We start from the raw sequence: 21,732 nt of genomic DNA on the forward strand, positions 1-21,732 counted from the left end.
CTTCTGAAATTCCTATTATATTTGTCCTGTAGAAATGCTTCAGACTTGTTCCAGATTCACTTTCATGAATATGATCTTATGCCAGTTCCAGCTGGTATTATACGATAACTCCTAAAGAGAGTTAATCTTTCTTTTTTGGCAGGCGGTTATACTCAGCCACTCATATGCCCTGTGAGAACAAGTCCTGAGGATTTATGATGTGAAATCAAACACATCTAACAGAACTGGAAAGTTCCTGTTTAGAACTCTGCCCAATTGCACTATATTAATGTAACTAATTGTTGATATTCACATGCCATTTTTTGAAAAATGTATTATTATCGTGGGATTTTTGTTGTGTGCACAATATAATTTATGTAAGTGGATGAAAACATTTGCAAGCTGTACCGTTCCAATAGCAAACACTGCACGATAAAAAGCAGCACTTTAAGCGATATTTTAAAGAATAACAGGTGAAGTATCTAATATACCACCTGTGCCCTCGTTATCTGCAAAGCTGCATCAGATCACAAGAAAATATTAATATTTGCATAAAATAACATTTATGCATGATTGCCTAATTTGTTTGCCCAAATGGTCTGTACACAAACATGCAAATACAACAAGCAGATGCACACATATTTCTGCAGATACTTTCTTCATGTTACTATGTGATATTTATGTTACTTATGCAAAATTCTTTCAAAATGTTTGTTGTATGTTCTGTGCATGAAACTTAAGGAAGACATAATTATTATTCTGGAATAAATGCTTATATTCCAGCTTTAGTATATCTAAGAGTTGAATTGAAACATCTTGTTAATCAAAAGAACCAAAATTATAGCACACCAAATGCACTTAAATCAGTAATTTTAATGCAACCAATGACACTGCAGCATTTCATATTTGACAAACTATAACATCTATACCATCTGCTTGGTTTTTCACCATATGGCATTGTATCAATTCCTAATAACTTTCTTAATATTGGTCTTCTGCTTGTTAAGGTGGAATTAGCTAGTTCTATGAAGTTGATGAGTGTAAAGAAGTGAAACACTGTCTTTTTGGTTGTGAATTACATGTTCTACTTATCAATAATGGTGGGTTTGGATATTTATTAAATACACATTCTGCAGTTTCACATTTAGATAGAATTTTAACAGAACTGCTAGCTTCCAGTGGATTTATTGCTTTCTTTTTCTTTCTAGGTCAGTATTAATTCTTGCTTTATCATCAGACACATGTTTACAAACGTGATTTGCAAATCATTATACAATGGTAGTTCTAAATATAGTCATACTGGGAAAAAAAAAATGGACTGAAGAGTGTGGTTACCCTTTTATACTTAAATACTTTGATACCTTCTGCTGTTCAGAATTCAAAACTTATACAAAAGTGAAAAACAGTATCTTTAAAACCTTTTATATTTGAAGGCCATAGTCCTCGAAAGCTACTGAGCTGCCTTTCTAAACCTACAAGTAGCTATGGATACATCTCAGACCTATCATGGTATGGCTGATAACACTTTATTGTCTGTTAGGAGAGATACTTAAAAAAAAAAAACAAACTGACAGTGTACAACTGTATTTTGGTATCGATAAATGAAATGTTAATTGCAGTATACTTTCCTTTTAAAGTGTCTTTTCAATAACAGAAAACTATTATCAAATACATAATGCACAGAGGATAGAAAGATTTGACGTACAGTTACCATTTATGTGGGATTTGAAAGGCAAGAATGTTTAGAATGTTATTTTATCATGGTTATCATACAAGAAATATCTAAAACCTGTCATGAAGCCACACTTATATGTGATCTTAATGGTGACTTTGTTTTCATGAATCAGTTTTGAAATCTGGGTATTCTTTCATTTAGAATATGCAGAAAACTTTGAAAAGGTATTTAGTCCATTACTCCAGCTCAACATGTGATTACATGTATGTATACTTGCCTGGATATATGTATATCTCGCATGTTCTTGAGAACTTCTACTCATATACCTATTCTTTACTTCAGAAAGTTTTGCTAATGTTCAACCATAAACCTTCCTTTGCACAATGGTAGCCAGTTATATTTTATGTTTTCCCTCTTGTTTCTCCAGATTCTTCTTTCTCTATATGAATGCAGCCCAGTTCCTACCCACTTGTTTACATTGTTATATTTTAGAGAATTTTGATCCTTTAAAATATTTCCTTCTGTTTTATTTTCACTGGTTCACACCTTTATTCATTTCCATAGTGGAGAAAATCAGGGGTACTCAAGACTGAGTAGCTTCAGGCACCTAATCGGGGAGACAGGATCCTTGATTTAATCAGCTGTGTCTGACAACCTCCTCCAGCGAGTGACCCACAGACAAGACTAATAGACGTTTTAACAGTGAGTGTGAACACCCTTATACAAGTATACAACACCCAGCTTGTTACACTGGAAGATTAGGAGACTACCATCCTAAAATAGGTATCAAATTTAGGATATGTGAATACGCTGAAAAACTCTAGTGGATAAAGCCTCTCTAGTTTTACTACTATAAATAAAGGTTTGATTTATGTGCATTACATGATTAATTTTGCGATTCATGTCTGTGTGTGTGTATCTCTAGCACTTTCTAGTAATTATACATACATATGGTACACAGTAGTAGGATATCAAATGTTAATATTATGTATATTTATAGGTATTCAACTAAACTTTTTACTTGTTTATGTGACATGCTATTATTGAAGCATATACTGCTGTGATCCATTGTAAACCTGTTTCTGCAGCTGTAATAATTATTATGTTTTTCTTCATTTCTGATTTGGGTAGCTGATTATTCCATCCTACATCTATCATTTCATGCTTATCCATAGCAAGTTCCATTTAGACTGTCCTGGAATTTTATTAACCAAAAAAAAAAAAAATAAAATAAAATCACCCATGTAATTTTCCAGCTTTTGTGGATTTCCATTATACACCATCTGGATACCACCCTCAGATTTTTTTGCCCTCTTACACTGTTCAGAAACATGTCACAGTTCTCTCTGGACGTTAGGGTAAGTATCCATAGCCTTGAATTACAAGGTAAATGCCCCTTCTGTTTCCATACCCATGTTCTTTATGTATGTATATGTACACACTAATATTTTCTTTATATGTATTGATATGTATCTATTACATACATATACACTAATACTTTAATTCCTTGATTCAGGTATTCATCAAAGTTCTTTCCAGAGTATTTGGACATCAAATGTATTCAGAAGAATGACTTTGTGCTTGTCTTGCATTTTTCTGTATGTCTTGCCTTTTATTGATTTGGTCAGGGTCAAAACCAGATATAGATTTATTTCTTCAGTCCTTATCAGTACTGAATTTAAGTCTTTCTCAGTGGCTTAGTAAATATGTAATGAAGATCCTTCCTAAACTACTAATTGTATATTGAAGCATTGTAATTTTGATAACCGTCTTGGCGCGTCTTAATATTTAACATATGATAGATTTTCATCAGCTCATTATGAAGTGAGCTTCATAATGTAAGTGCCCAAGTAAACTAAAGCATACAGAAATACAGACAAAATTAATATTAAACAAAACAGTATAGGCGGACCCTTTTTCACTAGAAAGTGGGGACACTAAGATTAAAACATCAGGTACTTACAAAATATTAATTTAATAGGGTTGGCTATCAAACAATAGATAGATGTGAAATGAAAAAATTGCTATAAGGGTAAGAATTCCTCTTTACCTTTACACACAGGTCTATGATCACTCCAGGCAGCAAAAACTTCAGCTATTCTCTGACAGGTGATACTTTTTGAACCTTGTAGCACATAATCTTCATCGCAGGAGAACTGTACTGTTGCTCCCAAACTAAAATCAAACAATGACATAAAAAGAAGAAGCGTTGTTTTACAAATAGGTATCAGTCAATTTTGCCATTCTTTTAGGTATGACGATCCTGACAAATAATACAAACATGTAATCCAGTAAATAGGACTTTTTCTCTTAGTAGTAAAAGGCTGCAGGCTATGTACTGGCCTGACAGTACACAGCATTCAGACTTCTCTGGGTTTGCTTTGGCCAGACCTGGTTTACTTCTTTTTAACAGTCGTTTGGAGGTTGAGTGACTATTTTCTGACCTAACTTCTGACTTCCATATAGTAAAGGTTTGACAAACCTGGGTGCTACATAACAAACAGTAGTTATTGATGTTGACTGAAACTAGGAAACAATGAGAAAGAGATATAAGGAAATCACCTAGAAGAAGGGCCAAGAATTCAATCACAAAACTGAGGAAGAAATCCCCATCATAAACATTGTATTCCTCCCAGTGAAGACCTCAGAATTAAATATGAATAAGGTTTCTTGTATTAAAAAAGGTATATTATTAATAAGACTTTCCTGTATTTATGTGGACTAGGAATGCATTATTATAAATAGACTAGTAATAGATGGTTTTTATATTTTGATTAGTAGGTTAAGATTTTATTTAGGCAAGGAGTAAAGTTTTGATTCCATGTAAGTGGGGTGTAACACCAGAATCTTGCCAGTAACAAGATTCTGACGATGACAATGAAAGTTACAAGGTAAATAGGAACATTTGTTCCTTTATCTGGTATATGTTTCTCAAATTAGTGGACGAAAATAAAAGAATTATAAAAATGTCTTTCTAGTTATTTAGCTGTGGTTATTTATGAAGTGATAATGCTTTCTTCAAAAGATTTTGGACTTTTCCATATGGAGCTGACATTTGGTGTTGCAAACTTGGCACAGAACAAAATAGGAAATAAGCCCAGAAAAACTTGTTTTATTTGTTTGTTTTGTTATGCTTTTCTGAGGGGAGGGTTGTTTTGTTTTGTTTTTTTCAGTTTGGAAAAGTTAAAAAACTCAACACATAAATGTGTATTATTGAGATAATTCTTCTTCTCCTTTAATATCTTTGTTGCTTCAAATCCTGATTACATTTGAAAATAGTCAATATATCAGGCCTTTCTCTGACATCTGAATCTTACACTCCATAATTTCAGCTTGCTGTTTTTAAAAGGTTTTCTGTCACAGATGTAAAGTAGTTCTGTAAAATGTGACTGTCTACAACCTATAGTGTCCCAAGGGTCTTCAGATAGAACCTTTTACCTTATCAGTTATCAGTTGCTGAATGACCATCAATATGTTTTTGAATTAAAAGCTGGTGTTATTATTTATCCTATTCCTTAAATCATAGAAACATAGAATCATTGAATGGTTTAAGTTGGAAAGGACCTTGAAGTTCATCGAGTTCCAACCCCCCTGCCGTGGGAAGGGACACCTCCCACTAGACCAGGTTGCCCAAGGCCACGTCCAGCCTGGCCTTGAACACCTCCAGGGATGGGGCCTCAACAACCTCTCTGGGCAACCTCTTCCAGTGACTTACCACCCTCAAAGTGAAAAACTTCTTCCTAATCCTCAATCTGAACCTGCCCTCTTCCAGTTTAAAGTCATTCCCCCTCGTCCTATCACTACATGCCCTAATAAAAAGCCCTTCCCCAGCTCTCCTGTAAGCCCCCTTTGGGGACTGGAAGGCCGCAATAAGATCTCGCCATAGCTTTTACGCTTTTCAGTTCTATTCCAGTCAAAATACAGGGTGACTTTTGTTTCATAACACACTTTGTATATAATATTAGATACCTGATCTTAGTATCAGGTCTTTATTTAAACTTTTTCTTAACGTATGACCCCTCAAGGGTTTCCCAGAGGCTTTCCTAACTGCATTTGCTTTGATAAATTATTTTATATGTACACATGACTTACAAGACTTTGGACACACCCTGCATACAGTTCTCTAGGTATTTTAAGATTAAACATGGAATAATTCTCTGACAGTCTATGTTATATCAGCTTTCCTGTATGACCTTGTAAGTCATGGAATTATCTGAACCTTCTCAGATGGATGCCATAGATCTCAATCCCATTTTTAAGGCTTTGCTACGATACCTATTTAAAAAAAAAAATCTGGTAAATCTCTGTAAACAAAGTCTCTGTACTGGCACAGTTCTCCATTTATCCAAATAAACATTTTAAGGCTCCTTGTTAACACTTCAAAACTGGCACTTTTGCAAAGAGGTTGGGAGAAGTCTGAGCATATCACTATTGATTTGGCTGGGATCTTCAAATCTGGGTTTGATCCCACAAGGTATAACATTCCTTATTCCTGAAATACATACTAAAATTAATTTTTCTCTGAAGGGTTTGGCTTGTAAAGAATAATCCCTGATTTTCTTTCTTTATAGATGGGGATTTTACTGCTCTAATAGTAGTTTCAGTTTCAGTTTAATTTACAAAGGCAGACAAAAAGTAAAAATACTGAACACACATTCCAGAAGTTAACTTTTGTTAGGTAGTCAATTCAAATACATCTATAAATACAAACAGCTGCTAAAGAAGGTTGATACTAAACAGAACAAGAATTAAATTTAAGTGAGTTAGAAATGTTAGATGTTTGAAAATGAATGGTCTCAGCAAAGTATAGCTGATGAAATTTGAGGAGTACCTGGGCTTTACAGAGACATAGATAATAAGTAAAGAGGACATGAAAGATGATACAGTCACCTGAACAGACATCTCAAAAAAGGAGGATTTGGTAGCAGATAACAGATCTATAAACTGTTCCAAAACCAGTTCCTGTTTGTATAAGAAACAAGAATGTTTGTGAAAGAAGGGGATAAAGAAGAGCTGCAGAGTCCATGAGAAACAAAGGAAGATATAAAAGTGAAAAACTGAGAAAAATAAAAAAGTAAACATAATGTAAAGTTCCTTGCAAGACAAGGCTGAAAAGATTCTATGTGAAACTGAGGAAAAAGAACTACAAGGCAGATCACAGAGCTGAAAGAAATTTCAAAATTATGAAATAGAAGGATGATCTTATCATTAATGTTAAAAATTATACTCAACTACTCCAGGAACTATATGGTTAGGAAGGTTCAAAAGGTAGCAATTGGGAAGAGAAGAATAAGCTTCTCAAGATTAGATTTTCACAAGAATCTATCTGCTGTAGAAAGTCATGTCGAGAAATTCTGAACCCTTTAGACAATTAAAAAAAAAAAAAAGAGCACCTTAAAAAGCAAAACAAAACACAAAATGGAAATATATATTGTTTAATTAACCAAGGACTGATTTAAAGAGGAAACTCTAAGCAGGAAGTACACCATTTACTAAAAAAATTGAACTGATGGTACCAAAACTGTAACTGGCAAAAAAATCCAGAGGGTTGAAATGATTATGAAAACTTTATAAGCCTGTTAATTATTTTTATCGCATCCGAAAGTATAAATAAACAGAAGTTGTCAAGGTCCTATCCCTGGAAGCATTCAAGCCCAGGTTGGGAGAGGCTTTGAGCAACCTGGTCTAGTGGGACGTGTCCCTGCCCATGGCAGGGGGGGTGGAACTAGGTGATCTTTAAGGTCCTTTCCAACCTAAACCATTCGATGATTCTATGAAATAACACATTACCAAGTCCACTTTTTCAAATCAGTTTTGATATTAAACTGATATTTATCACTTACCCAGTAAGATTGGAAAATTTACAAAATCTGTAACGTGTGTCATGTGAGTAAGTGGTAATAAGGGCAATTAGATAAGTAGATGATAAAACACCAGTCTAAGAAAAAAAATGAGAGAGCCAGAGATCGGTTCCCATGCCAGAGCCACTCAAAAAGACAATATAAAAAATCAAACAAGCACCTCTTGTCTGAAAGGTGAAAAAAAGGACCAAAAGAAAAAAAAAAAAAAATGTCCTCTAGGAAATCTGTATAATCTTTCTGGACTTCAATCTAAAAATGGCATACATAAAGTCCAGCATATTGACTATCATGAACTTGTCAAACAAATTTTAAGCAAATAGGTCTCTCAGGATCTTAAAAGCCCAGTCAAGATTAACATTTCCTGTCATTATCTACCTATAAAGTCCTTCAAAAATGGAAGAGTATTAATTCTTTCACAGTTATCTAGTAGGATAGATCCTTTTTGTTGCTTCTGCTGATAATATTTCTTTCCAATACCTTTTATCTATGACATAAAAAAAATAATTTCAAAATCCATTCTTCTCTAAAAAAAGTTTGGTAACTTGAGTACAGGAAGGTAAAGTGTTACTTCCCTCCCCAGATATTATACATTGGGTGAATATGATGAAGATTCAAAAAGGACATGCAGATAACCAGGAAACAATTATCAGCTCTAAGACAAAATGAAAAAGACAGGTTTACATCTACACTCCTTAGAATTAGCTTTCTCTAGAGCAAGGCCATGGGTTTAATGGGGGTCTGGTGTGGTGACATAGCAGCAATTTCAGTAGGGTTCTCTTTTTCTTTTCCTTTTTGTCTTTTTCTTTTTCTTCTTCTTCTTCTTCTTCTTCTTCTTCTTCTTCTTCTTATATTATTTTAGAGAAAGCTGGCAGAGTAATCCAAAACAGAGTATGGGAACAAATGACCAAAAAAAAATAGAGTGGACAATTAAAGGCAGCTTGATTCCCTGACTTACATTTGATTTGAACTGCTTACCACATGAAGTCCCTTCAAAATGTATGTTGACTATACCTGTTTTGTAAATCTCAAGAGAACTGAAGCATGATGTATCTATGGAGGTGTTCATTGTTATATGCAATATAAACATGCATCACCAAAAAAGAAAAATCTAAAGGACAGCAGAAAAATCTCCAACAAGTTTCAAAAGCAGAATTTATTTGGAAAAAAAAATCTGCCTGTGGATGCAACCAAAGGCCAGACTGGTTTCATTTAGTCCAGTACACTAACACTGAGAGTGATGAAAAGTCAATGCTTTGAGAAAAACTTTAGAATACAGAAAACATCTATAGTTCATCTTCTGATCATTGTCATTACCATTACCAATCATTTATTTTTAAGGAACTTTCTGAAGTGAAGCTACTAATTTAGTAGTACCTGGGTGACTATATTAGACTCCCTGGGCCCGCCCCCAGATAGAGTTAAGACTGGTAAGGCACACTTGTAAGAAAAAGAGCTTCTTTGGATATGTTAGTCACAAAAGGAAGTTCATATACAATGTGGGTCCATTAATAAATGGGTGATGCAACCTTGCAGTGCTGAAATCCAACAAGGAAAAGGCGGAAGTACTCAATGCGTTCTCTGAATAAATTTCTACAGCACATCTGTTCCTAGATATCTTCATGTAGTAGCATGATTTGGGAAGAAGTGCGCCCCGAAGGTGGGGGGGGGGGGGGCTACATGTCTGGACAGAAGCGGCTGCTGAATTCTGGTGCCCTTTTGAGCAACCTGGCAGTTCTGTAGGCCCCCTGGGAGGGGTAGGGTATAGTAATGTAGCTGTGGCGTGTAGGCAACAGTTCCTTGTGTTAGCTAGCATTGATAACAAAAGAGGGACAGCCAATACTGAGGAACAACAGGTAAAAGAAGATGACTGCATTCAAAGGCAGGGGGGCAGATAGCTTTCACCAAAGGGTGCTGAAAAAGCTGGCTGATTCTATGCAACGCTGGTATCATCTATGAAAAACTGTGGCGATGAGAAGTTCCTACTGACTGTAGAAAGACTAATATTATATGAATTTTTAAGAAAGGCAAAGAGAAGCTAGGAACCTCACATCAAACCCTGCAAAGAACTTGTCCTCTAGGAAAGCACAAACAGGAAATCAGGAGCACTTACACAGATTGACCAAGGGTGAATCATATGTCATCAACCTGATTGTCTTCTATGACAAAATGACTGGGTACATGGACCAGTGGTAGATGTAATAGTGTTCGATGTAACAGCGCTTTACATCAGCAAGGTTTTTGACACCATCTCTTGCAGCAGTGTCTTTGGGAGCTGATGAAATTTCATTTCAGTGGCCAGTTCAGCCCGAACCATGACAATGCACTAAACAGATAGATTTAAAATTGGCCTGGCATCTGTGCTGAAAGGGTCGGAACCAATGGCTTTATATTCAGCTGGTGGCCAGGAATAAGCTGAGCACTAGGAAGTCAATATGGGGTCTTACGCTGTTTAATATTTTCATCCTCACAGTTGATGGTGAGAAAAAATTAATTCCCAGGAAATTTTGGATCATACTAAACTAGGAAAAGTAGCTGACGTACTGAATACCAGAGCTTCAACGCAGACACTTGACAAACGTGAGCGCTGGGACAACAGAAACCTCATAAACTCAACAAGTAGAGGTAAAAAGTTGTGCAATATGGATCAGTAATGTGTTCTCATCCTGAATAAAACAAACTATACATTCAACTACATAAAAACTCTAGAGGGTTTGAAGGTTAGTTGGAGGCTTAGAGCTCATGACCTACAGCAAAAAGTTGAGGCAGCTAGGCTTAATTAATCTGACAAAGAGGAAGCTAAGGTACTGGCTAATAGCAGACCATAAATACTTTAAGAATCTTTACAAAAAATGAAGCAAACTTTTCCTCATATGGCAGACAATATACAAAGGGCAGTTTAGGAGATTCAGATTTTACATTACAAGAAACTTCTTCCAAGAAAAGCAGGGCAGAACTGGAGCAGCATAACCAGATTGTTGTGAAATTCTATTCTTGGGGGTTTTCAGGATTGACTAAACAAAACCCCAGCTGATATGATTTAGTGTTGGCATTAGGCGTGACATTGGAGTTGATGCCCTCTCAAGGACCCTTCCAATCAATGTTTCTATGTCTCACTCAAGCTGTTCAATTTATTTTGAACTCATATAAAACTTTTGCATCTACAGCATACTGTGCTAAAGCAGTTCATAGCTTCAAAAATGAATGCTTGTCCTGTGTCTCTCATTAACTTTATCTGCCAATTTCTATTTCTAACAGGACAAAAGATAATTGCCACTAGGTTTGCATTTTCAGGAAGAAAACCCAGACTTTAGATATATTTTCATTACAAAAAAAGTATGAATAAATATTAAGACAATTATACAAATTTGAGAAAGCACTTTAATCTCATACCTATTTTTGAAGTCTCTATCATCTGCCCCAAATTTGGGATCCTTCTTTAGAGAACACAAACTAAAAGTAGTAAGAAGGAGCCTAAAATAAAGCTATAGATTCTCTACAGGATGTGAAAGAGCAGGTTTAATATTTTGAACTTCATATGAAGTTTATATTGAATAGTGTTATTTTAACAGATGGCAAACATGGCAAACATAGCAAACTAACTCATTTTGGATTATTTTCCTCCATTATTTGATATATTCTTTAAATTATTATTGAACAAGAATCAATTATGCAAGGAATCGAAACCTCAAACTCAGCTGTAACTATAAATTTTATTATTCTGCATTTTGAATGTACATTTCTCTTGCAAATTTTGTGATGGATAGGTGGGATGGACTAGAAGAAGAAGGAGATGATTCAGTTTGGATTTTTGCACTGATGTGCAGGGAATGCATCTGAATTCATACATTGAAGTATTATTTTGTTTCTGTAGAATCAACTGAAAAGTCATATATATGTTAAAGTATAGAAAAAAGTATTCTCCAAGATTCACATCTTTCTGCCATATTAACCTCTTCTGTCCACACCAGCAACTGAACAAGTTTGAGAGTACATCATTTTTTTGCCATAGGAAAAAAAAAAAAACAAACAAAAACCCAACAGAAATACATAAACATCAGGTCCTAAAGTCTGGCCCTATCAAAGAATTAATTTAATATTATGACATGTTTTAATTCTACCATAAATAAATAATCAGCATTGCAGCACATATATTATTTTCTCCATCTGCAGTAAAAGAAGATAAAGCTATACATAACCTTTCAAGACTATGCAGCAAAGCATGTTTTCTTAACCTAGCACACCACTGATCCATAATTATTTATGTGCAACACACAGACAGAATATACTGTAGTCTATTTGAGCCATAATAAGAGAGTTGAGCTAAGCCACAGCATCTGTCCCAAGCTAAGAGCATGCATAGGAACATTTTTGTGGATCAGCTGATACAGTACTTGGAAACATTACTGCAAGATGTCAGGATTCCAAGATACAGTGTTAGACTATTTAAATCTTTAAAGCTTCTGGTCCAGGAAAATCCTTACCACGTGTTGAACAAACTAAAGTGATGACTGAAATTCAGTTGCAGAAGATCTCCCAACACTCTTAAGATCATCAGTAATTCTGCTTAAACAATTCTTAAGGTGTCACCTTTTCTCACAAAGCTTGTACTGTCAGAGGCTTCTGCTTGACAAAGGAACCAATTAACTGCTAATAAATGAAATGCACTATTCCCCTCTAAATTAGCTTCACATCTTACACTGCAAATCATCTGAGTTTTATTCAATTTTCATGACGTTTGGCTTGAAGTTTCAGAGTCTAGAAGCTCACCTTGCATATATAGAAGGGTATGTGATTCAGAGAAGGCTTAAGGAAAATTAAGCATGAAGCTGTCAGTCAATCAATGTGTTACAATGTGTTAACAATGGTTACACTTCAAAGTCATTCTTCCAAAGAAAATAACTATAAATTAATTTATAATATAAAATGAAAGAAGAAATTATCATTAGTTATACTGTAACTCAACTCATTGGCATAATAAATTGCGTTTAATATAAACTTCATATGCTTCCTTCCCTCAATAAAATTTGTATTTTTAAGACCAGGCTAGCATCTTTGTGGCTGTCCAACAGCATTCACTGCTTTGTTGTGATCCAAGTTTGATCTGAATCTCATCTTTAAATACCTAGTTGGACTACACTACAGAGGTAGAGGGATAGAGATAGGCTCATTTATTCATTTTATGAAGCCAGAACTTTGGGGTGGTGGTGGAGGAAGATGTTTCCTTCATAATAAAATATTTTTTCCAAGCAGAATTCAGTTTGACTATGTGTATTCCACCATAAACATGCAAACAAGAAAAAAAAAAAGCCTCCAAACCCCAACAACAAAAAAAGCAACAAGAACACATGAAAACTTTTTCTCTTCATGTATTACATCTTTCTTATATTTTCCATAGGGGCATTTATTCTAAAATTGGACACTCGTGGAAAAGGTGTCTATTTTACTGTATGACAGGTAACATAAAATAAGCTATTGGAAATTCCACCAGAATAAAAATTAGTACATCTAAACTTTTAAGAAAAATCTGGGAAGGGAAGTATTCTTTCTGAGGTAAATTATCTTTTTCATTACAGGAAAAGATGGCAACTATTAGTAAGTCTTGACTTTATTTCAACCTACAAAGGCACGTTATGCTCAAATAGTGAGCTAGCATCACAAACCAAGACTTTAAATTTCAAAACATAGTCATGGGGAATTTTCACATTAGGAAAAATACCCGAAAGGGTGAACATGGAGTTTCAGGTCCCAAAGAATGTCATGGAATGCTGCAGCTTGTCTTACAGCTTACATTGCTGATTTTCTAAGTCTGTGTAAGAACCATGTAAGACTATAGGAATGTGCTGAGAGAGCAGGTAGTGAAATTGCAATAAAATGCTTCCAAACCTATAACATCACATTTGAAGAAAGCTAAAGAGAAGTGACAAGAGCATGCTCCTCTCTAAAATAGATCAAATTGTACTGAAATTAGATTTTGATTGATCGTGATAAAGATAGATCTAAACTCTTCTTCAAAACACTATATTTTAAAATTAAGGTATTGTAATTGGGATTTTTACTTCCTTATCAGAAGGGGAAAAAAAGACAAGGTCAAAGTAAAGCTGTTTCCTACATTGTAGAGAGAGTGACTTCAAGAAGGAAAAAGGAAAAGTGTGCTATTTTTCTCTCTGTCAGGTACAAGAAAACCTGGAAAAGATTTTCCATAGTACTGTACTTTTTTAACTAAATGTAAGAATTTTCTTGCAATGTCTTATTTAGTTTAAAGAATTAGTAGCATCCTTACTTTGGAAGCTTATGAAGCAATTGACCAACCATTATAACAACGGCAAGAATTGCAACCAGGTTAATTTAAAAAGGGATTTTTTTCAGTCTGCTGAAATTTTTTAGTTTGCTTTTGTTTCTTGTAAGATGTCTTTTCAATATATCAAGTGTTCAACTTGAGCTAAATGACAAATGTATTACTAACATTTCCCAGTCCTGTTTTTTACAAGACAAATCTCACTGTTCACATTCCTGAGACCTTTAACAAGCCTTAGATAGGTAACCACCCTATTTATTCCTAATATGCGTAAGATGAATACAACAAAAGGGGTAATTATTCCCTTTTTAAAGGCCTGTCAATAAAGCAGCTAGACACTATGCACAAGTGTGTCTGTATATATGTCCTCCCACTATTTCCAAATAAAATGTTTTTGCATTGTAAAGAGAGGCTACCACAAAATAGAGGAAAGACTCGATCTTTTGGAAGGAAACTAGTCCTTTCTGGGTTATTTCTGAGACTTACACTCAGAACAGACCTGCCTATTAAGGAGATGTTGCACTAGATGGGATTTATCTAGTGGGATTTATCTAGAGAAGACTATCCATACCAGATTGGCTTTATCTTGAAATAAAACAAACCGTGAAAATTCGAATATTTAGTTGAAAGGAATTAGTTCAAGGAAAGCTTTTGAGCATAAACTTGAGGTGGCAATGAAGCCATTGAGAAGCCTGTGCTTTCAGAAACTATTACTGCTCTGCAACCAAACCTGTTAGAGAAACCTGGAAGCAATTAGGTTGCCCTTAGAATCAGCAGGATTTTAGACTGTTCCTAGAATCCGCCATCAACAGAAAGAGGATCAGTTAAGTACTAGTTTGTCTGGGTTTTGTTGTTGGTTTTTTTTTTTTTTTTTTACATCTTTTTTCACTTTGTAAAAAGGTTGGTTCCATACTAATGTCAAGAAGTGATCAAAATGAAGATGAATACAAAAAAAAAAAAATAAAATTGAGTTCAGTTAGATCTGAAAATACATAAAATAAATTCTTTGGTGGAAGGTCAAAAGTACTTCCTCACCAAAATGGACATTCCTGCCCCCCAAAATTACGACCCATGAGACCAAGAGCATAGTACTGTATCTGTTATATCTTCTGTTTATTTTGTTTTGAACAAAAGCTTATTTACCCTTTCGGTTCACCAAAGATAACATTAAACTGAACACAACTTGTCACTTTCACTTTTTTCACTAACAGTGGATATTGTATGTGTAAGCCACGTTCTTTCACTTACTTATACTTAGTTACTTATTCTTTTCCATTATGATGGGATTGGATGTATCATTATGTTATATATATAAGCATTAAATAGTGCATTCATGGGAGTTGATAGAAAAGCTGATTTTCCTCACAGATAATTTGGGGATAGTTTTCAAAAAGTAAAAAAGAAGAAACACAGATTTTAGTGAGAAATTAGTAGAAAAAAAAAAAAAAACGAAATACTTAAAATGAAAATATATTGATTATGATATCTTGTATATCTTGTATTCTGTTGTTCAGTAATTTGAATGCCTTCTCCTTTCATTATCTCATAAATTTATTTGAAAGTTTGATAGTCACATCATCACAGTCTATAGCGAAAAATAATGTTAAATTATATCCTGATAGTTTGGCCTAAAAGGAAAGATGAGGGCATGATCATCACCATACCTTCTTTGAGGTACTGCCCCTCACATATGTTTAACTAATCTTGCAGTAGGTCCTTCTGTGGACTAAATAATGATTCTAGAAAGCATGACAGTTAAAAAATACAGTTCATTTATTTTTATTTTTCTGAAAACTTTGAGAAATCATTTTTTGTCAGGTAATGTCAGACATGACATTCCATATAAATTTAGTTATAAAGCTTTCTCTGATGCACATTGGACTTTTTCTTTTCTCAAAACTAGAGAAATAGAGAGACTGTAATAACTGAGAAATTATAATAACTGACTGCCAGCTAGCACATTTACTTCAGATGTCATTATCAATCCTATCTTCTGCTTGATTATGGGGAGAAAAAACAAACCAAAACAAAAAAATGTACAAGAATGAAGTAACATAATTTTGTAAAATCTCCCGGATTACTCTTAACACTTACTATCTTCAAATGTTAGGAAGTGTGCTGTGTGATAGGTAAAATACATCTTTTGAACAAAACTGAATGTAATAAAACCATTTAATTTGAAAATTACCAATCTCCCTCCTACTTATTTCTTCCTTTTCTCTTTCCTCACTTAGGTGTTTTGAAGGCATTTGTAAACTTGATGATAATGTGAAATTAACATATGACATAAAGCAAGAAAATACCTTTAGATTTATTCTTTTAATACAGCCCAAAATTTGTCAGTATATCAAATATATAATATGTATGTTTAATCCTTAGTATGTTGAGAAATGAAAGTCCAGAAACTCAGAATTAAAGAAATTCAGAATTAAAATGAATTCAAAACATTTTCAAGAAGTTAAAATCACTTCTTGAAAATGTTTGAAATAAGTGTGTCTTTACTCATACAATACATCAACCACTGCTGTTACTGACAGTAGGAGTCATATAAATTCACTGAGAAAAAAAACATAGGATGTTTTGGAAGAGTATTGCAAACTTTTTTTTCTTACAAGGTAAGGAACCTGAAAGATAGATGAGAATGGATGAGGAAAGGAGGCTAAAATTTGAGTTTAGGTTAAATAAAAAACAGGTGGAATAGATCACTGGCAGTGTATAATTCTTTGATTCTTTAGAGTTTTCCTAGAAACATTTGAAAAAAAAAAAAAAAAGCAAGGAATAAAAAGCAGGAATTTGTTAGAAAGAAAGTACATTTTTTTTTAAATTTGAATTATTATTTTTAATACAGTAATACTACATACTACCAATTTGGTATGTATGAAAATTAATAAAAAATAGTCTGCATTCACTCTGGGCACTACTAGGGAGATACACCTGTGTGCACCAAACTTCTGTATTCCTGAAAAATAGACTGTAGAATATACAGTATTCCCTTAGATTCTGGTTAATATTTCTAAGTTAATATCTGAAATATCTTCTGTGAGATTTTATTGTTCTCTTTGTGTTGTATTTAATTTTGCTTTGTCCTTCACAAAAACCTCCAGTGTCACATGTATGCTCAATATTTATAAATCTAATACAGTATTTACATGATAATATTATTTTAACTTACCTTCAATCCATTTTTTGCTAGATTATAAGAGATATACGCTCTCTTCCAAGTAAGTATTTTGTCTTCTTTGCATATTAAGTACAGGCTATATTGAACTACATAATTTTATACAGAATTCTATTTCATTTTTTACTGAGAAGTTCAGTTTTGAAAAAGCATCTCAACAACAGCAATAACTTTTTAACACACACATTTTCCAAGTTCAGTATTAGAGAAATTATATAATGGTAGGGTTTATATTTTACCTAAAATCTGAGCCTATCCGTTTTCCATTTTCTGGTTCTCCAGGATCTGGGCACAAATTGGATGCCTGTTTAATACCTCCCTCATTTACTGCAAAAGAACAGAAAAAAAAAAAAAAAAAAAAAAAAGATAAAATGATACAGTTTTTAAAAAATACAGTTAAGCAACTAACAAATATGAAAACATATATTAACTGTGTTTTACGTACTTTAGAACATATTTTCTATAGAATATGATCACCCATATAATCTCTAGTTTCAATGTATAAGTTTCTCCTCCCTATAATAAGCAAAGCATATATTTTCTGGTTTGAATTTCCCCTCTCCTCCCTCCCCCCCCCCCCCAAATAACATGTTTTTTATAAATTGTAGTTATCAACTCTTTTGTTTGTTTGTAATATTATTGAACCCAGATGGAAACGTTATTACTATTCCTTTACAAACATTAACATTTAAAGGACTGTTCATCAAGTTTAGGGCTGTAAGATTTTACTCTGAACATAATCTAATAAATGTCATCTCCACTAAGAGCTGACCTTTTCTCCTTGAATTATAAGAAAACTTGAATGCATAGGCTCATGCTGAGAGAATTGTCCTTAATCAGTATTGAAAACACAGATATTCCCAAAATATGGTGATCTGAAGGTAAGCTCAAAATGCCAGTTTGATTTGCATACATTTATCTTATAATAAAATAAAATGGATCTTCAGAGAGAAATTTCCTGTGAACCTTTCCGTGTGTTTTTCCAGAAATTTATATGTAGTGATCTAGCCCTCAGCATATTCAACAATATCTTAGCTCTTTTTTTTTCCAATGCATTATATGCTTTCTCATAATTTTTACAGCTTACAAAAGTATTTTTTACAAAACTAATTTTAAGCCAAAATAATTCTAATAATTTTGTATTTAATTTTTGAAGTTAATTGAACCAGGAGGTAGCAGTTCCCAGAAAAAAACTTAGCAAAGGAGGTTGATCTGGTATTACTTGGTAAATTCATGGCCCGATAGAAGAATTTTTTTTTTTTAAAATAAAAGTTAACATGACACCAAGAGATTTACACTAAGCAGAAAGAGATTTTCACCTTTATAAATCTTTATTTCTGAGGAACTAGACTAATGGACTTGCAGTATTAGATTTTAACTTTCCTTTAAAGAAAAGTTTGCATATAATTAGGCTAATCACATTATGCTGTAAATTGAATGTATCTAAATAAAAAAATGTAATTTCTAATTATACTTCTGAAGGGCGTTCATTAAATTTCAGCTTTTAATGAAGGACAATAACATTCAGAATACTTGGGGGTTTTCCCATTCTTGAAATTTGTCTTCTTACTCACAAAGGGAAGCATTGGTTTGGTACCTCTGAGTAAGGCAAAGGCCAAATGAAAATGTTGCAGAGAATTAAAAGGAAAATGTCTCAACTTAGCACACTGCTCAAAAGCCTATCATGAGGCTCAGCCATTGTCAACTGGAATCACTATCCTCCTCTGCCCCAAAAGAGCTGCACCATGTCCAAAGTTGTTCTAATAGCAAACAAAAGTAGTCTCTGTTCATCTACATCTCTGTGCTCAGAGGACGTTGGGACAAGGAAGGCCTTACCTTAGATCCCATTCCTATTAATGGGTTTCATCATTTTTTTGCTCCCCCAATACTTGTAGGTGTGATGAAAGCATATTAGCTATAGAAATCTGAGTTCCTGCTAATGTTGGAATATATATGTCTCTCACAATTCCATAAACTGCATTTCACAAGGGCGTCTAGTAGGAACTTGTCGGAGGAGCATTTAAAATGAACTGTCTCCTTGAAATACCTGGGTGCTTTTATATAGTTCCAAAGCCTATATGAAGTTGTGATAAATTCATAATCATCATAGGTAGACAGTATTAATTGAAAAGACCGTTGGGTAGACAGTTAGGATTCACTGAGCAATGCAAGAAGGGAAACGAAGTATACTTGAGAGCAAATAACTCAAAAGACACCTTCTCAATTTTATGAGAGTCTGTTACCTTTTCTGACATTACACATATAATGAAACTATAGCTAAAGCTTATTCATGATACCTGACAATAATATTAAAAAAAATAAAATAAAAGGGTGCCATTTTGGGGCTGTATCATATGTCTATGCACACAGAAGAAACTCTTTACTATAAACAAAATAAACTAAAAATAGTATTTACAAATAACAATTTCTATTTATTGTATTATTTTAATATATTAAATAATTATTTTATTTTTATACACAGTATTTCCCTATACATAGGAAATAGAGTGAATATTCATATAAAAAAGAATATTCTACGGGATTTCAGCACACAAGAACTATTATATACTTCAATTTCTACCAAAAATGGAAGCTTCAAAATCCTATTGTTTTTTGACATCTTCTGTATAAAGTTCCATTCTTGAAAATACTCTATGAAATGTGTTTTTAATTTATAAAATATGGATTTATTAATATTCATAAATAAAAACACAAAGACATGTTAAAGAAAATTAATAAAATAATTACAGTGACAAAATTAAAATAAGATGTATACCACAGTAAAAATTCAGAAGAAAATTTATAGGTAGAAGTTACTAAACTGATTTCTGATTTGATCCCAAATCAGAAATGCACTTAAGCACAAACTTAAATCCATTCTGATTTCTGCTAACTACTTTGGGAAAAATAAATGCACATTTTTTTTACTATTGTGTTGATGTTACTTTTCCAGACATAATGCTTGATTTTTCAGTCTACTGAAATACAGCTCTATATAGTTCCCCAGATATCTATCTATCTATCTGTCTGTCTGTCTGTCTGTCTGTCTGTCTATCTTTGTTTTACATAGAATCATAGAATGGTTTAGATTGAAAGGGACCTTAAAGATCATCTAGTTCCAACCCTCCTGTCATGGGCAGGGACACCTTCCACTTGATCTGGTTGCTCTAAGCCTCGTCCAGCCTGGCCAACATGCCACATAGTCATGTGACAACTAGCAATGCAGGGTTTTCTGTATTAAACTAAAGGCTCCTCTAGCAAAAGCAATCATTCATGGTCTGGTCACGAAACTAGGAGAAAAAAAATCCAGATTTCTAATCCAGATTGAAGTAGGTCCCCCAATATTCTCTTTTTTCGTTAATCTCGTCACTTGCAAAATGAAGTTGATGTATACTTGTTTCAAAGTATATAATCATATCAGGTATTATCATTCTGGCTTTAATATGTGCAAATCACCTACACATTAGTATTGAATGTAATATAGCAGATATGTTCAATAAAAGTAAAATAAGGAAAAGACATACACATGAGAAACGTTGAATGATAATTTCACGGCATAATGTAAAATATATATTCACTTATCCTTATCTTATTTCCACTAACAGTTTAATGATGGTCATCCTTCTTTTCAAAAGACCTTATCTGTGATTGTAATGCAAGTACAGATTCAGCTGAGGCTACATTGGGAATTTTATCTAATGTTAACAGCTAAATACATAGGGTTTTCATTGAATACTGCTTCTTCAATTTCCTCAGCTACCAAAGTGACTAGCTAGCCAAAAGTTAGATTACAATATAAAATCTGTTATCTATTTATGACAAGATTATGATCATTAAAGGTACAAATCATAAAGGTTTTCACTTTCACTTATTGTTCACTCATTTAGGTAATCTACTCTGCATAACCAATAAAACAAGATACAGAAGTTTTCATTTTTACATAGACTATAATAACATATGAAATTCTATAAAGATTTTCAAAAATATGTTGATAAATTTCATTACTAATTTTGTAACAAACACCTTTGGATATCACAAGTGTCTGGTACTTCAATATAAATGTACAATTCCTATTAATGTTTATATAATGGAATATTAAATTATTTGTGCAAAATAAATTTAAAGAGAAACAAACTGTATTATCAGTCATTGTATTATTCTCATTTGTAACTCTAAAAGCACAGATGGACCATTAGACCTCGGAGAGGTTCCTTATACAAAATACTGTAATTATCTTACTGTTATTTCTTGTTGTATAATCACTCTACTTCCCAGTCACACAATACAAGTAAAAAGAATACTTGTTTTTAAATATCTTGATACAAAGTTTTCAAATAAACCAGAAATGTCTTACAGAACTATTTAGGTGATGCAGTTTATAGAAAAGATGACTATGGCAATATGCTACATTAGAAGAACTGAACAGAAGTGTATTTTACTTTATTTTTCTTACTTTGTAAATGTTAAAGGGTCTTGCTGCTTGAAGACACCTTTTTATAAAAAAAAAAAAGCATCCAATATGTTGATAGTTTAAAACCTAAAACTGAAAAATGGATTAAAATTCATGCCAATGTGCCCTGCAAAATCCTGGAAATGGAATCTATCATTGACACTTTAAACAAAAAATTAGTACAAATGTGTACAGTTTAGGAGCTTCAAAAACAAGTCCTTTCACTCTTGTGAAGAATAATGAAATGTAGTATAAGTAGACATTGGCTAAGCAGTTATACCATCTTTATTTCAA

General features: G+C 33.4%; 1 protein-coding gene across 3 annotated transcripts in view; it reads right to left on the bottom strand.

Moving 5' to 3' along the window:
* Positions 1-21,732, bottom strand: part of CSMD3 (CUB and Sushi multiple domains 3) — a gene marked incomplete at both ends in the record, with an annotated part of 716,885 nt that overhangs the window by 405,124 nt on the left and 290,029 nt on the right. For all 3 annotated transcript variants that reach the window (XM_082479076.1, XM_082479075.1, XM_082479074.1), the window contains 2 exons: positions 3,705-3,829; positions 17,228-17,315. In XM_082479076.1, coding sequence (XP_082335202.1) covers positions 3,705-3,829; positions 17,228-17,315 — 213 coding nt within the window. The remainder of the gene's footprint in view (positions 1-3,704; positions 3,830-17,227; positions 17,316-21,732) is intronic.

Source organism: Vanellus vanellus (genome assembly GCF_965231255.1).
Source record: "Vanellus vanellus genome assembly, chromosome: 2".
Taxonomy (NCBI): Eukaryota; Metazoa; Chordata; class Aves; order Charadriiformes; family Charadriidae; genus Vanellus; species Vanellus vanellus.